The sequence below is a fragment of the Asterias rubens genome, chromosome 8 (assembly GCF_902459465.1).
Source record: "Asterias rubens chromosome 8, eAstRub1.3, whole genome shotgun sequence".
Taxonomy (NCBI): Eukaryota; Metazoa; Echinodermata; class Asteroidea; order Forcipulatida; family Asteriidae; genus Asterias; species Asterias rubens.
The window spans coordinates 15,742,041-15,758,354 of record NC_047069.1 but is presented as its reverse complement, the minus strand read 5'-3'; the positions used below and the strand labels follow the sequence as shown (position 1 = coordinate 15,758,354).

Genomic DNA, 16,314 nt, shown 5'->3' with positions numbered 1-16,314 from the left:
CCTTTCTCACTGATGAGATTATCATTCTCGGAATAGCTGGAATTATTTTGTTTTTGATGAGAGGCACTAAGAACCATGACTTAACAAAGCCAAGAGAACAAAGAGTCTTTGAATCACCAGGATTTGTTGTTTCTTTTTTGACAAAATAAACCATGAATAGCCAAGATGAATAGCCAACAAAAATCATTTTGACTTGAGCTCAATGGATGTTAGGAAGGAGGAGGGCCATGGTTATGGTGACTAGGGGGGGGGGGGGGGGGAGAGAGAGAGAATAAAAAGTCTTCTCTAGGATTCTGAGAAACAGATGTCAACTTACCAATAGATTCTCCCCTGGTTTGATCACAGTTTAGTACTTCTGTTGATGTTTGGCTTTCAGCCTCTTTCTCATTATTTGCAATAATGGGGCGTTGTCATTCTCAACCAAGACACAAAGCATAGAACGGTGTCTCTCAAACTCAGAGGTCTTGGGTTCAGGTTTGGGATGGGGTACTTGATCATTAGAGAGGTCTTGATCAACATGGACATTGGGCAACTTGGAGTTGAATTACCGTACAACTTCACAGCCCCTGCACCGTGAGCTATCCAGCTTTATGCTTATCTTGTGAGTTAACTTCCTGTTGAGAAATAACAATAGATTAAAAGATATTAAATTTGCATCGGGGATAAAGAATATTTATTTTGGTTTTTATCGGAGTTCTGTGAAAAAAATCACAGGTATATTACTCGGGTGGGATTCAAACTCACAACCTTTGCTATTCTAGAGCAGTGTCATACTAACTAGACCACTGAGATTGCGCGGTAGCTAGAGGCAGTTCAAATTCTATCAAGAGAATAAGTGTCAGAAATGTATTTTTAAATCAACTATCGTTATGTAAGCAAAGAGGTACCAAGGTCTATTCTCATGTTTACTCTGTGAAAGCACCCAATTTGTAAAGTCTGTAAGCATAAAACTTTGCTGAGCACAGAAAAATCTTGCTATAACTGTCATGGTGCCCCACTCATTTTTTACTTAGCAAAGAAATTTGCTAGACAGTATTTTCTAGATTGACACTATTTCCAGCATTCTAGATGGACATTGCTTCCAGCATTTCAAAATAGAAACTGAACAACAACAAAAAGTTACACAAGCGACTTGCTTCCAACATGTCAAAATAGGAACTGAACAACAAAAGGTCACATGAGCGACTTGTTATCACACTTACCACTGGCTTCGTCTCCTTGATTTTCCATCCACAGTTCGGGAGTGTAGAAGTCTGGCTTCGACCTCTTCAATATTATGAAGAGTGGGCGATTGTGTTCCTCAACCAGGACACCAAGATCCAAACAGTCACTCTTAAGCTGAGCCAGTTGGGTTTTTCTTACATGATGGGTTACGAACTACGAGAGATCTTGACTCATAAGGAAGTCGGTCATGTGGACAGGCATCAAGAGCTGAATTTCACTGTGCCTGCGTTGGGGGCGCTCATGTATTACGCTTATGACAGTAGTTAAATTCATCGTCGTGAATCTTCTCCCTATAAAGGAAGACGTCCAAGGAAGAGAATGAAGAAAATTTTTACATTTTAGTCATCAGATTTTACGATTATTTTGAATAATTTGCATACCTGGGGTGCTTAGTCATGGTATACTAACAGAACATGAGGTGTATATGAGGGTATGGGGATTTCTTTTGGGCAGAGGGATTGATTTACCCGAAATTGTTCACAGATAAAAGTAAATAATTAAAAAATAAGTACAAATTTATAACATCGAGTCAAGAGTCTGTTATGCTTTCTCTGCACATTTTGTTTTCTTCTTGCTGTGCTCGATTTTCCTCCGCTGGTTTTACCAAATTTGGCAAGTCACACGCGTATGGTGAGAACGATGGATTGGGAAAATGTTTATTTTAATCTTTTTGGAAGGGTACTACAATTCAAGCTAGCTGCATTCAAAATCTTGTCACTCATCTTTCATTCACCAAAACACACACACACCAAATCCCGCACACGCACAACCTTAAGGATCGGGTCTGTGGGGTCCTGCCAGTGCTCTATTCTTCCCTTTTCCGTAGAAATTCTTTGGTGTCAAAGTTGAACAACTACTTTTGATAATGTTCTGATGTTCAACTGGATTAAGCTCAGGTTCACCAACTAGGTTTGATATTCCAGTTTTCCTTTTTTTGAAACCAGTTAAAACATAAACTGGGCTTAATTACTTTTGACTATGCTTAGTTGGCTGAGCCGGTTTCCCAACTAGGTTCAAAATTCCAGTTGTCCTTTTGTTAAATTTGTCCCGTTGGGGATGAAGCGGATTGAATAAGTAGGTAAATTGCTTGATTTGCACACAGTTTGGAACAACCGTTGATGTCTGGCTTCGGCCTCTAACTCTTTGGCAAGAATGGGGAGTTGTCATTCTCAACCGAGACACAAAGCCCCAAACGGTGTCTCTCAAATTCGGCGATCTGGGGTTCACCTTCAATATGGGGTACTTCATACGAGAGGTTTTGACCCACACGGACATTGGGCAACTTGGGATTCGGTTATCGTACAACTTCACAGCCCCTGCCAATGGGGCACTCATGTTCTACGCTTATCCTACCTATATTAACTCATGACACTTTAGAAGAATTACACAGAATCTCATATAATCTCGTATAATTATCCAGTAGACGGTAATAAGAATAATTGATAGATCAGTTACTGGAACTTACGGTTTTTGCAACTTCTTTGAGTCTTAAACCAATGGACTTTGTGAAGTGATTGATGACCACACGGTTCCCTGGGAAAAAAAATATAAAAATAGATCATGTAGATAATAATAATAATAAAAGAGAATTTATATACTGCCTTATGCCAATTAGCCTCAAGGCGCTTACCACTAGAATAAACAATATTTGAAGATAAAAAACACTAAACTTTTTTCAAACAATGAGCAATACAACATGAGCTATCAAAATTACAATATAGGATTTAAACTCAGTGGTCTAGTGGTATTACATCTGCTCTTTAATGGCAAAGTTTGAATACCACCCGATTAAAATACCTGTGTAATTTCTTCACAGGAATTGGGAAAGTGATTTTACATACATCAGTGTATGGATAAAACACTAAAAAATAAATTAAAGTTGTAAAGACTGTTTTTTTATTGATTCATAATTGTGATTTCTTAAGTTTCACTGCTGTGTTTATGATGTTTGAACACTGGGAATAAATTTATTTTGTTGCAAGGCTCGTTATGAAAAATAAGACTGAATGAAAAAGAATTGTATAGGACAGTTCACTTATGGACCTTCCCCACTCTCAACTCCCTATCATCTTATCGAGCATCTTACAACAATTCTCGAATCCGAATCCCCAATCTTGCAGAGGAAGTTGACTTACCAGGTCCTTCATTTGTTTCTTGGTGTTTACAGTTTGGAAAGTTCGTCCAAGTCTGGCTAAGGGCACTTAATTTCCAGAACGGAGAATGGGCTGTGGTGATCCTCAACACCGACACAAAACCTCAAACTATTTCGCTAAGATTCAAAGATCTCGGACTAACGTACATTGGGTACGAGTTACGAGACGTCTTAAATCATAAGGAGATTGGTCACATAGGTCCTTACCAGGTCTACAACTTCACCGCACCTGCAACTGGAGCTCTCATGCTGTATTTATACGACAGTAGTTAAACAAAGCTCCATGGAAGGTCCTGACTTTGGTTTATCTACAAATAAATGAGGATCAGAAAATAAAAAAAAGTACCGTATTTTTTTAACCACAAGTCACAGCTTATGAATTGAATTTTGAATTACCCTTTTTGGGATCTAATAAAGATTAAGAGATGTTACATTTTGCATCAGGGATAAAGAATATTAGTTTTGGTTTTTACCCAACCACCGAGGTGTGTTAGCCAGTTGTGTTAGCACTGCAACAATTGTAGTTTTATGCTCTTTAATTGGCAACCTAAAGATCGAGATGAGAAATTTCAAAGGTGTACTTTAAACTCTTTATAGAGACCATTCATTTATGTATAATTATCATACAATGCCCAGACATTGCTAAAAACTATTGTTAACCAAATTTTGTCAGTAAAAATGTCAACAAAAATAACTTGAACAGAAAACTTAGTTTTGTGTTTAGAAATTGGGATACTTTGTTAACAAACTACATTGGACCATAGAGAAAGTGACACATATATGGACATCACCTTTACTGAGACATCTTGTGAATGGAATTAGGTCAAACCTTGCAGCTTGTGCGGCTGGCCACTATGGGCGTTTGGGTACACGCTGCTTGTTGCCGTTAAAGAATTAAACAATCCTTTGAAAGGAAGTGGATCAAAACACATTTCATGCGGATTTAAGATGAGCATTTTACCTGTGATTCAAAGAAAGTACTTTCGTGACAATACCGACTCCACTTTGTCTCCAAGTTGACTCTCAAAGATTTCACCCAGCAGCCATCTTGATCATTCACTGTGCTGTAAGAAACTGATACTTTCATTGCTTTAATTCACTGGTGCCCTGTTTTCAATTCATATTAATGGTGATCATGTGCAGCATCAACATGGACTGGACACTGCTAAAAATGTTGGGATCAATGGCTTATGGCTCTGGCTACAGCTGCTATTGCGTGAAGCCTTGCCTGTGCAGGGCTATTAATGTTACTGTTGGCTGCTCTGGGAATTTAATAATTTTTGTGGTTAATCTGGGCATATAGCCATTATGGACACCATTACAGTAGTGATTATCAAAAGCCACTCAAACTACACACAGCCAATGCCAAAAGCTATCCAATCCAGACACAGCCATAGCCAAGCTTCTCAATCCAGACACAGCCATAGCCAAAAGCTATCCAATCCAGACACAGCCATAGCCAAGCTTCTCAATCCAGACACAGCCATAGCCAAAAGCTATCCAATCCAGACACAGCCATAGCCAAGCTTCTCAATCCAGACACAGCCATAGCCAAAAGCTATCCAATCCAGACACAGCCATAGCCAAGCTTCTCATACCAGACACAGCCATAGCCAAAAGCTATCCAATCCAGACACAGCCATAGCCAAGCTCCTCAATCCAGACACAGCTATAGCCAATCACAGGCGTATTACTCGTGTGAGATTCGAACCCACAATCTTTGGAATTCTAGAGCAGTGTCTTAAATCCACAACCATTAGGTCCCACTTACCTTCTTTCATTTTTCTATACATCCAGCGCAACTCTACGGTTGAAATATGGGTTCGGACACTAGCTGGCTATGAAGAATACGCCCTGCTGTTTCTAAATAAAGGATCCAAGCCTAAAACAGTTAACGTTTCTCTGAAAGAGCTGGGTTTTACGTTCAGACCTGGATTTGAATTTGAGGATGCATTAGATCACGGTAAATTTATTGGAGTATTTGATACAATCAAATATTATAATTTTACTGTACCAGAAAGTGGGGTTTTGTTGTATAATTTGTACTTCAGTAGTTAAAGTAATTTAAGTTTGAATTTGACTAAATTTTGGTAATTTTGCATTTGTTCAGTTTTGTTAATTTTGTAAAAATACGACAAGCAAACTTAATCCAAACCATAGTTTAATAACTTGATACAACCAAATATTATAATTTTACTGTACCAGAAAGTGGGGTTTTGTTGTACAACTTGTACTTCAGTAGTTGAAGTAATTTAGGTCGAGTTTGAATTTGATTTAAATTTTGCTAACTTTGTTCATGTTTTGCATTTAATCAGTTTTGTGAATTTTACTAAATATGATGTGCAAATTTGTTCCAAACCATAGTTAACTTGAAAAAATGTATATTGTGGTTTTCATCTCATGTATGGTTTAAAAACAATGTTTTTCTCTCTCCCCAAAGTAATTTTGTTGACGACTAAAATACCGGTTGTTTCTTGATGGATGTGGCAAATGTCAAGACGACTTTGGGAGACGAGCTTAAATAAAGATAGAAAATTAAAGTGTTTTTATAATGTAATTTTTAAAATTAAAATATTAAAAGAAAAACACTGATTTTCAAACTAGTTTATCAAATGGTACAAAAGTGTTTATTTCCAGGTACTTTATCAATGAATTAGTTCCCATGTGTTTATGAAAATAAAAGAAGATACATTCTCTCATAGTAAAGTTTAAATTGATTTGATTTGTTTTCTAGTTTATACAACTTTGTCTAGTAAAGTTAATAGTGAATTTTGAAATATAACGCAAACATCACAACAATTGTCAAATATCTGGAAAATTTCAGAAATTGTATTTTATCCACTAAAAGTGTATACTACTGAATCCGTATACGTTGTATACTAACTTTGCAGTAACACCATGTGTATACATGTCTTGCTATATATTCTACTCTTCTAGTTTTTTTTCAGAATTCAGGATACTTCTCTATTGACCCCTTGCACGCGCGCCACACGCTGCGACTGATGCCACACTCACCATGCTTAACGCACAGCATAGAGTTATATATGAAAACACACAGTGAAATTGCCCGCCAGTATGGCGCATTCAAGATTTTTCTGATGATGACGTCAGGTGAAATGGGTCAATACCCCAAAATTACGCAGTGTGTGTTTTGAATAATAAAATAAATTGTAAAAGTTTTTGGTTAAGGCCTCCAGCTCATCACAAAAACTGACAAATGACAGCTTGATTTTCTGTCAGTAATTCACTCACCATAAAAACTTAACCAAAATACCAGGTTCCTTTGTGTTTTTCTGACTGATAGTTTTTATCCGTAATACAAAAACTACATATTTTTAACTGATTCATTGATTGTGATTACTGATAATTTTTTACCAGTAATTTATATTTGTTTCCAGTAAAAGTAAATGCAATAAGAGTAAATCTAATATTGTGCTTAATTTCATGAAACTTGATGTTCAATTTCATTATTGAAAAACACACTTATAAAAGTAAAAATTGTAAACAATTTTACAAAAGGTTTTCACTGAAATGACTGGATAAGTTTTACCTTATAACCAAAGAAAATAATAAAATTAAATTACTAATCGAAAGTGGTTAGATTCAAATTATTATTATTATTTTTTTTTTTTTTCTCAAAGTTTGAATTATTGGCCTCCCCTTCCCCTGCTCGAAAAGTCAAAAAGTCAAACTATGAATACCAAATAACCAAATTATTCTTAGAATACACCTTTGATTTAACACCCAACTGAATTGAGACAATTTATCGGAAATAATTTATAAAACTTTGGTCATTAATTGTCACTAATGACTGATTTATTGATGAAAGTATTCATGGACTGATAGCGGGTTTTTAGCAGCAGTCAGGCTTTAATTAAATACTGTTGCCCCAAACAAGACTTAAGCCAAGCACTACTTGTTTCTTATCAGCAGACTTTGGGTTTTATTCCCAGCTTTGACACCTTGTGTCAGTATTGCAAGGCACTTTAAACCATTATTGCTCAGTCTTTGGAACGCTCCGCTGTAGGTTCCATGCGCTGTGCAACGCACATCAAAGAACCCAGTTACACTTTTCGCTAACAAAAGGGTTTGCCCAAATATTTCTGGCAGTGGCTGCTAAATCCACACAGCAACTTGTAAACCTTTATAAGATGCTTCAGAAAGTAGTTGCATAATTCAAACATTTGAAAAACCTGTCTTAAGATGTTTGTTTTAGTTCCAGCGCCATGAGTGTGTTATCAGACATGGAACTTTCTATAAAACAGGAAATTGCCGACCACACTTAACTTTTGTACAGTGTATTTCAGTTTTCTATGGCACTGTTTTGAAAAGAAAAAGAGCTGATTAGCTGAGAAGTTCCATGCCTGTGTTATACGACCATTAGAAAGAAAGACTCCGGTATTATTATTAACTAACTGTCATTACTAATGACTGAGATCATGGCGTCAAACGAACGATTTCAGCTCCATTCGGATTGATAACAAAAGGTAACAAGTCATTTGGATTGAAATGTCCCAGTGCTTTACCTTCCCATAACTCTGTTATATTAAAACCTGCACTCTGCGTGAATCCAAGTACAGCTAGGGTGGTGTTCAAATGGACCGGTTGCCGGGTGCTTCGACTCATTATCACCATGGCGTAAGATTTGCCTTGCAGAGGCCGTGTCCAGACCTCCAGACCATCTGCCAACTGAAAAGAGTGTTATCGTAACATCGCAAAGGCTTAACAAGGTATCGCAAAGACTTTTTTGAAAAAATCGCAAAGGCCGAATGAAACAGTACAAACTTTTCAATCAAAGAGGAATCGACCACCTGATAATACCGACCATATTTCACAGGATTTGTTAACAAACACAAATAAAAAAGAATTCAATTTGTAAATATACTTTGGAACAACATTCAATCGTGATGATATTCTAAGAACATGCTATGAAACTCTTTACATTGCTCCCTTTCTAGCCTTGCTTAAAGTAGGCGCAGATTGCACACCGAAAAAGACAGTGTAATACATACACATGTAATATACACTGCGTAATTGGCCGAACCACCTTGGCCAAATTCGAGCAGGGATCATTCCTCTAGTCAATGTTCCAAGGTGACCGATGAATGCAATACATCGCCTGGGTACCAGGCAAAATCGCCCAATGGCCGACAACAGTCAACTATAGTCCCTTGCTCAAACTTGCTCCTTGTTGGGTTTGTAACTTCTTGCTTTAATGGGCTTGTGAGCTTCAGTGGGCTATCAGAAATATATGAGCTTTATGTCCTCATTATTTGAGACAATGTTTTACAGGCAACCCACTATACTGTACGCAAAAGGAACACTTGGGTAAAACACGGTGAAAATTGAAATGTAAGACTTTTCTTTATCGAGGTTGCCTGGAACCGGTCTCAAGTAAAATTGCTTATAAAGATGATGAAATGGCACTTACCTTTAAGACACGCTTTCCCATCATCCCCAGGGGATCTTGGTTGACCTTAATGACTTCTTTATTGAGTAGGATGGCACGGTATACGGGGTCAATAGTTCGAAGGTCATTAGACATGAGCAGTGGAGCAGCCATGATAGCCCACATGGCAAACTGTGTTTTAGCTTGATCTATGCTCAATGAGAAGTCACCTACAATAAGCTGAGGAATGAAAAGACCACATCAATCAAAACAATTGCTAAATATATTACGTACATACACTGGACCCGGAAGTATTTTCGATTCTAGATGCTCAGTGGTGCGATCTGAGCAATTTCTGACTTAATCCGTTGAATTCTCTCTCTCTCTCTCTCTAGTCGACTGAGGTCGTAATCATGTTGAGACTTTCCCATTATTCGCTGAATTAGTTTTTCGTTAAATCATCACATTTGTTGTAACATTAACTCCTGAACCTGCCTGTCCGTTAAGTATGTTTAATGTTATTGGACACATGAGAATTGTTCCAACTGGATGGATGGGGTAACTTGATGCCTCCTAATCGGTTGCTTGTACAGATGTAAATAGAGTACAGCACGGCGCAGTAATGAAACTGATTTGTATAATAGAAAGGGTTTTTTATTTGACAAAAAATTCCCAGTCGTTGACAGTACTTTAGCTCAGGGAAAATTGGAGGAGGCAAACAATGTTTGAAAAAAAAACACAAAAAAACATTATCTTAAAAAAAAAAATGGGGAATGAAAAAAAAGAAAAAAAGAATACAAGTAGCCAGTGTCCAAGGGAATTCTGTCCGTCGGAAATTTGGTCCCCCACATCGGAAATTAACATGGGCTGGAGGAGGAGGATTCAAAAGAGGGCGCTATCAGAAGTTTGTACACAGTTTGCCATATGGGGGGGGGACTGAATTTCCGAGGGGAAAGAATCTGTGCAGCAGAGGATCGAGGAGCCGACGAAATTGCCAGCAGCATGCGCTTCTGGACAACACTGTTAATACCATGACAGGTTTGTTAGGACGTTAACAAAGACATTTTCCTACCATATCAGGATCATTGAAGTGACCCGGTCCTGCAGCTTTGACCAATGTGTCTTGTTGTGATGCGTAATAATCAATGATTCCGAGAATGGAAGTCCAAGAATCTTGAATATCGTTGTAGTTTCTCCAGATGTTACAGTTCTCAGCAACAAGAGTGTAGTTTATCTAAGATATTGAATGACACAGACTGATAAGACCTAGGTCCAATTTCATAAAGCTGCTTAAAGACACTGGACACCATTGGTAAAAAAAGACCAGTCTTCCAACTTTGTGTATCTCAATATATGCACAAAATAACAAACCTGTGAAAAATTGAATTCAATTGGTCATCAAAGTTGCGAGATAATAAGGCGAGAAAAAACACCCTTGTCACACGAAGTTGTGTTCAGTTCAGTACAACATTTATTTCCAAGTGTGCTTTCAGATGCTTGATTTCGAGACCTCATTGTTCATACCTTAATTCCACGTCCGCGTTCATAGTCAGGCCAGCTGCAGGAGAAGAGGATTGGTCGGCCGGTAGCGTTGAGGTATTTTGTCATCTCAGGATAACCTGCAGTAGCAACCAGTCACATCATAAATGTCTTAAAGATGCTAGGGCAAAACTTTTGCCAATTTAACCCAAAAATTTGGAACAGCTCTTTTTTATAGATTCAATGATTAAACTACCAGTTAATCTCCAAGGCAGTATTTAAAAGCATCATCCAGCAACAGAGTCAAGCATCCTCCTGAAAACGATCCAAGACTCTAGGCCTACTGATCAAACTTTGAGTTGTGGGTAATGTTCCTTTATATATGGTGGAGACATCAGGGCAAAATTTCATCGAGCTGCTTAGCACAAAAATTTGCTAAGCATGAAATTTCTTCCTTGGTAAAAACAGGTGTACCAGCAAAATTCACATTTACTGCATACTGCTTGTTACTGGTTTTCAGCTGTTGTTTGCTTATCCTGAAAATCACATGGACATTGGTTGGTAATCCTATTTTTATCAAGGAAGAAATTTCATGCTAAGCAATTTTTGTGCTTAGCAGCTCTATGAAATAGGGCCCCGAATGACTCAAATTCATAAACTTAAATTCTGATGCAGACAGGCATGATATTTTTCCTTGGAAACAAGTAGGGACATTTTTTTTTTGACAAGGGCTGACATACTTGTTCAAATAGTATTCATGGTGTAAAAATCAGAAATTCGACTAATATAGGAATATATCGTGCCTTTGAAGGCTAAATAATCAGAATGTGGGTTTAATTCCCAGTCATGGAACTTGTGTCCTTCAGAGCAAGGCACTAAAACTATAATTGCCTCTGTCCACCTTGGGGTAAATGGGTACCAGTGAGGGCAGAGATGGTTTTTGTTATTGTTTTAGCCGAGTAGCGCATATTAGTTGCACAGGCTGTATACCTACTCCCCACCAGGGAGCTGAGATGGTTTAAGGAATTAATAAGGCCCAGTGACCAGGGGTAATAATGTTGGAAGCGCTTTGAGACGCCCTGAGGGTATGAAAAGCGCTATATAAAAACCGGATATTATTATACATTATTAACCATAATTGCTTCTCTCAACCCAGGTATATAAAATGGAAACATGGAAGGGCTGAGATGCTAGATACATAAATCATCAATGTATCAAAGGGTAAGGTACCTTTCTTCATGGTTGAGACATTTGAATGGCATCCATCCATCTTCAACATATCAATGCCCCACTCTGCAAACGTCTGTGCATCTAGCTCCAAGTAACCAAGACTCCCTGGGTATAAACCACAGGTCTGAGTTCCATAATCTTCATAGATTCCAAGCTTCAAACCTCCGCTATGCATCTGTGAAGTATTTCACGCAAAAAGTCAGATTGAGGAGAAATATCTCACGTCTAAAAATCTACTCTGAGAGACAAACTTAGAGGGGTCAAGAAATACACGCATTGATTAAGGGAATCAATGTGTGGTGAAGAGGTTTTCAACTAGTGGTTTAATCCCAACGAGGCCTGGTTCTTGATAATTTTACCGAGATTTTAACAACTCCTTATAAGGGAATGCTGTGCGCGTCGCGCGTATGGCATGATGTGGCACAACTGATTTAGCCGTTGCTCTCGACCAATAGGATTGAAGAAACTCTTATAAGAACAGGTGCAAGGTCACATGTCACGCCCATGAATTAACACTTTTAACCGATCATAAACAAAGGTTTTTAAAACATTGGTCAATTGCACCATACAAAGGGTTTTGATTGTGTAGATTAAGTTTTTTTGCCAGGACTTGAATCCCTCACTGTGAATGAAGATGTGTTTAATATAATTTACCTGCAGAAGTTTTAGCTTCATAAGTCGTCAAGTTATTGAGACAAAAAGGTGAAAATCACAAAGCAATGTTTTTAGGAGAGCCGCGTAAATCCATTTTACATGCTAAAATAATTTTCGTCTGACTGAAACAAAAAATAATTTTTGTGAAATTGTTTTACTCATTTCCTAAAAAAAAACAGCACCTAGGCAATTAAAGGGAAGCCTTCTACTATAATTAGTGTAAGTTTAATATAAATCTATAGACATTTGTGTTTTGTGTCGTAGAAAAAGTACCAAAACCCTTTGAAGAAGACGAATATCTTGACTTACATAATCAGCCAGAGCTTTGATTCCACTCGGGAAGCGTACTGGATCTCCTTGAAGTCTTCCTTGAGAATCACGTTCTTTCGACATCCAACAATCATCCAGATTGACGTACTCGTACCCAGCATCCTTGTACCCATCCGTTATTATATGCTGTGCCATTTCCTTCATCAGGGTCTCACTGAGAATAAAGAAATAGTTCCATAAAATGTTCACAAGAATGCAAAGGTTTAAAGAAACACTAAGCAAGCCACAAATTTAAGTGGGAAGTCCTCCTAGTAATTATATTGTTTAAAGGGCACTGGACACCTTTGGTAATTATCAAAGACCAGTCTTCTCACTTGGTGTATCTCAACACATATGCATAAAATAAAAAAAACTTGTGAAAATTTTGATTCAATTGGTAATCCAAGTTGCGAGATAATATTGAAAGTGTGCTTTGAGATGCCTCTCTAATGAAAGACTTCAGGCCTGAAATCTTTATATATTTGAATGAGGGATCACCTCTTTCTCAAAAACTATGTTACTGAAAAGGAAGCCGTTTCTCACAATGTTCTATAACTATCAACAGTTTTTATGATAAAAATTGTTTTGAGTAATTACCAATTGTGTCCAGTACCTTTAAAGACAACACTCACTAAAAGGCACTGTACACCTTTGGTAATTGTCAAAGACCAGTCTTCTCACTTGGTGTATCTCAACATATGCATAAAATAACAAACCTATGAAAGTTTCAGCTCAGTTGGTCGTCGAAGTTGCGAGATAATAATGAATGAAAAAACAATCTTGTCACACAAATTTGTGTGGTTTCAGATGCTTGATTTTGAGACCTCAACATCTAATTCTGAGGTCTCAAAATCAAATTCGTGGAAAATTACTTCTTTCTCGAAAACTACATACTATCAACATCTCCCCATTACCCTTTACCAAGTAAGGTTTTATGCTAATAATTATTTTGAGTAATTACCAACAGTGTCCACAAATTTATGTGGGAAGTCCTCCTAGATAATGAATTGTGTAACTGTAACCCACATGTTTGGATTCGGGGTTGATAACAGAAAACTTTTACTTGAGCATGATTTGAACCATCGACCTCCTGATTAATGCACCAGTGCTCTACCAACTGAGCTATCTGGCCCTATGTCGTCCTATTTTGCCAATACATGTGTATCTTTGTTCAGGCTACCTCCATAAGCCTTTTTGAGGTATGGCGGTCACAATGCTACAACACTGTAAAGTTGTGGTAAATTTGTGCGTATTGACCATAGAAATAGAACGTATGTTATTCAGTGAAGTGCGCATTTTACGTCCGCCGTACCTCAAAAAGGCTTATGGTTCAGGGTGCGAGTCAGAAGTCATGCAAGTGCTGACTGCCGTGTTGCCAAGTATCATTCACTCAATTTTAAACTTTCAAGTTACGACCTTCAAGTTTTCCGATGGCACTTACCTGACGCAGTTCTTGGGGTCTTTATCACAGTCAATATTGCATCTGAATCGTTCCCAGATCAACCATCCCATAGGAGGTGTCCTTGCTAGGCCATTGTCCAATGCCTGCGTACTCACTACACACAACATCATCAATGCTAGCGCTAACATTGTTCTTGTTTAATTCTGGAGAAGTCAATAAAAAAGAGTCAATTTCAACCGATGAAATTTGTACCTTGGTAACTGCAGTCCTTCTATAATACATGTTCTTTGAACATTTTGGCTTAATTACAATACAAGTCAAACCATAATTTTTAATATGTAATTCGATCCAATTCACCTCCTAAACCCTCTTACCCGCCCATTTGGTATCGCTTTTGCTTGAATTGTTCTGTCATCTTTGATTGAAAACATATAAAGCTGCACAAATCCACATTCAAACATCATACACACTCAAATAACATTAAAGGAACACTTTGCCTTGGATCGGACAAGTTGGTCTTTAAAAAGCATTTATAACCGTTTGTTATAAAATGCATATGGTTGGAAAGATGTTTGAAAAGTAGAATACAATGATCCACACAAAATTGCCTTGAAATTGCATGGTTTTCATTTTACTTAGCGAACTAACACGGTCAGCCATTTATGGGAGTCAAAAATTTGACTCCCATAAATGGCCAACCGTGTTCGTCGACGAGGTAAAAGGAAAACCGTGTAATTTCAAGACGTGTTTGTGTGGATCATTGTATTCTACTATTAAAAGATCTTTCCATCCATATGCATTTTATAACAAACGGTTACAAACGCTTTTCAAAGACCAGCTCGATCGATCCAAGGCAACGTGTTCCTTTAAACATGAAACATAAGCCTAGCCCTAGGAAGCTAAAGAGAAAATCCAGAATGCAATAAAAGTGAAAAATAAATAAACAAAATAACTTATTAATCAAATATTAAAAATTAAATAAACATAGAGCTAGAAGTAGAACCGTTTTAAGGCAGTGGACACTATTGGTAATTACTCAAAATATTTATTAGCATAAAACCTTACTTGGAAACGAGTAATGGGGAGAGGTTGGTAGTATAAAACATTGTGAGAAACGGCTCCCTCTGAAGTAACGTAGTTTTCGAGAAAGAAGTAATTTTCCACAAACTTGATTTCAAGACTTCATATTTAGAATTTGAGGTCATGAAATCAAGCAACTGAAAGCATACAACTTCGTGTGACAAGGGTGTTTTTTCTTTCAGTAATATCTCAGAACTTCGACGACCGATTGGGCTCAAATTTGTACAGGTTCGTTATTTTATGCATATGTTAAGATACACTACTAAGTGAGAAGACTGTTCTTTGACAATTACCAATAGTGTCCACTGTCTTTAACGATCGATGCATATTTTTTGTGATGATAATGTCACAACACTGTGCCATTCGCCTCCACACAACAAACGCAGCATGCACAGGCTAGGCAATGTCAAAACTAATTAAAATTTATAATTAAAGGTGCTCTCAAAAATGACTATGAATTGAGGAGGGAAAGGCACTCACTCACTATTTAAGTCTATAGTTTGGTACTCAGTTTATTAAGCACTTGACCACGTTTTTAACAGGTACAACAATTTCAAAATGACAACTCAACTGTGTAACACCATGGAGGTAGCCCTCCATGGTAACACTCAGTATGAATTTGAAAAACAACACCTGGCACAATGGAACAATGAGTCCGGTATGATCCGGGCGCATCATAAAAACAATTTCCAAATTTGTTTAATTTAATACTTCCTCCTTTGATAGTTTGTTACTCTAAACTGAACACAGCTTTCATTATTCCTGACATGACGTAAATGCCACCAACTTGTCAATATTTTCAGCTAATTTATCATTAATCCTGTCAACCACACAAAGTTGTATTACCTTCTTCAGAGATACGTCCCCTGCAGCAACACGAAGTACGTAGAAAGTTGAAGTTGAAACTGAAAGATCATGTGATCGATCACGTGATGTAAACTATAGCCAACTAAAAGAACACGCAATCGTATCGTATCGTGAACCATGGAGATGGATGAACCATGGATGCTATCTTTGAATAAATTCTATCCACTGGTGTTAAAACTTCCCACAAAATCTACAAATCTCTTTCCTGCAGCAGCCAAGTCGCGGATCGTGGGTACAGTGGAAAGGGGCGTGGCCGGTGGTAGCCTACTGGAAAAAAAAATTACGACCTCGCCACCAATTTCTGACCTTTTTTTTTTCCAGCCTACTGATTTGCCAGTAATTTTAAAAACGTTCACTTTTGTTTATGGCCAGGGGGTGGTTCCTAAGCCGAAGTTTCCCTTACCTATGTGGAGATCCTTTCCTCCTGTGTTTCCTTTGGCCTTGGTCTATACACAGAGGCGGCGCACGTGGGACGACCCTTCTATCTATCAAGCTGGAGACGAGAGAGAGAATCTCTGTTGTCTCCAT

At 37.8% G+C, this 16,314-nt stretch overlaps 2 protein-coding genes across 4 annotated transcripts in view; one reads left to right on the top strand and one right to left on the bottom strand.

Annotated features, from left to right (window-relative positions):
* LOC117293333 (alpha-N-acetylgalactosaminidase-like) overlaps positions 1-7,638 on the top strand; it is a 20,664-nt gene extending 13,026 nt beyond the window's left edge. The window contains exon 8 of one of the 2 annotated variants that reach the window (XM_033775606.1): positions 3,392-7,638. In XM_033775606.1, the coding sequence (XP_033631497.1) occupies positions 3,392-3,649 (258 nt within the window). In that variant the 3' untranslated portion in view covers positions 3,650-7,638. Of the gene's footprint in view, positions 1-1,236 lie in introns of both variants that reach the window. The other variant, XM_033775609.1, reaches the window with a different exon arrangement.
* Positions 6,741-16,314, bottom strand: LOC117293335 (alpha-N-acetylgalactosaminidase-like). 2 transcript variants are annotated; one of them, XM_033775615.1, is made up of 8 exons: positions 16,190-16,314; positions 13,879-14,042; positions 12,438-12,612; positions 11,475-11,649; positions 10,290-10,384; positions 9,838-9,999; positions 8,808-9,005; positions 6,741-8,065 (listed from the first exon to the last, which is right to left on the bottom strand). In XM_033775615.1, exons 2-8 carry the CDS (start codon positions 14,025-14,027, stop codon positions 7,814-7,816), a joined length of 1,206 nt encoding a protein of 401 aa, XP_033631506.1. In that variant the 5' UTR covers positions 14,028-14,042; positions 16,190-16,314; the 3' UTR covers positions 6,741-7,813. The 2 variants fall into 2 exon arrangements, with proteins under 2 accessions (XP_033631506.1, XP_033631505.1); XM_033775614.1 differs by lacking the exon at positions 16,190-16,314 and adding an exon at positions 15,766-15,853.

What these genes read in the sequence shown, in the direction of transcription:
- LOC117293335 (XM_033775615.1), bottom strand. Translation starts at nt 14,027, where the DNA reads ATGTTAGCGCTAGCATTGATGATGTTGTGTGTAGTGAGTACGCAGGCA. An exon ending in TGTCTCAACCATGAAGAAAG is followed by an intron (nt 10,385 to 11,474) that starts GTACCTTACCCT and finishes TTGCTACTGCAG; the next exon opens with GTTATCCTGAGATGACAAAA. An exon ending in ACTTCAATGATCCTGATATG is followed by an intron (nt 9,006 to 9,837) that starts GTAGGAAAATGT and finishes TTCATTCCTCAG; the next exon opens with CTTATTGTAGGTGACTTCTC.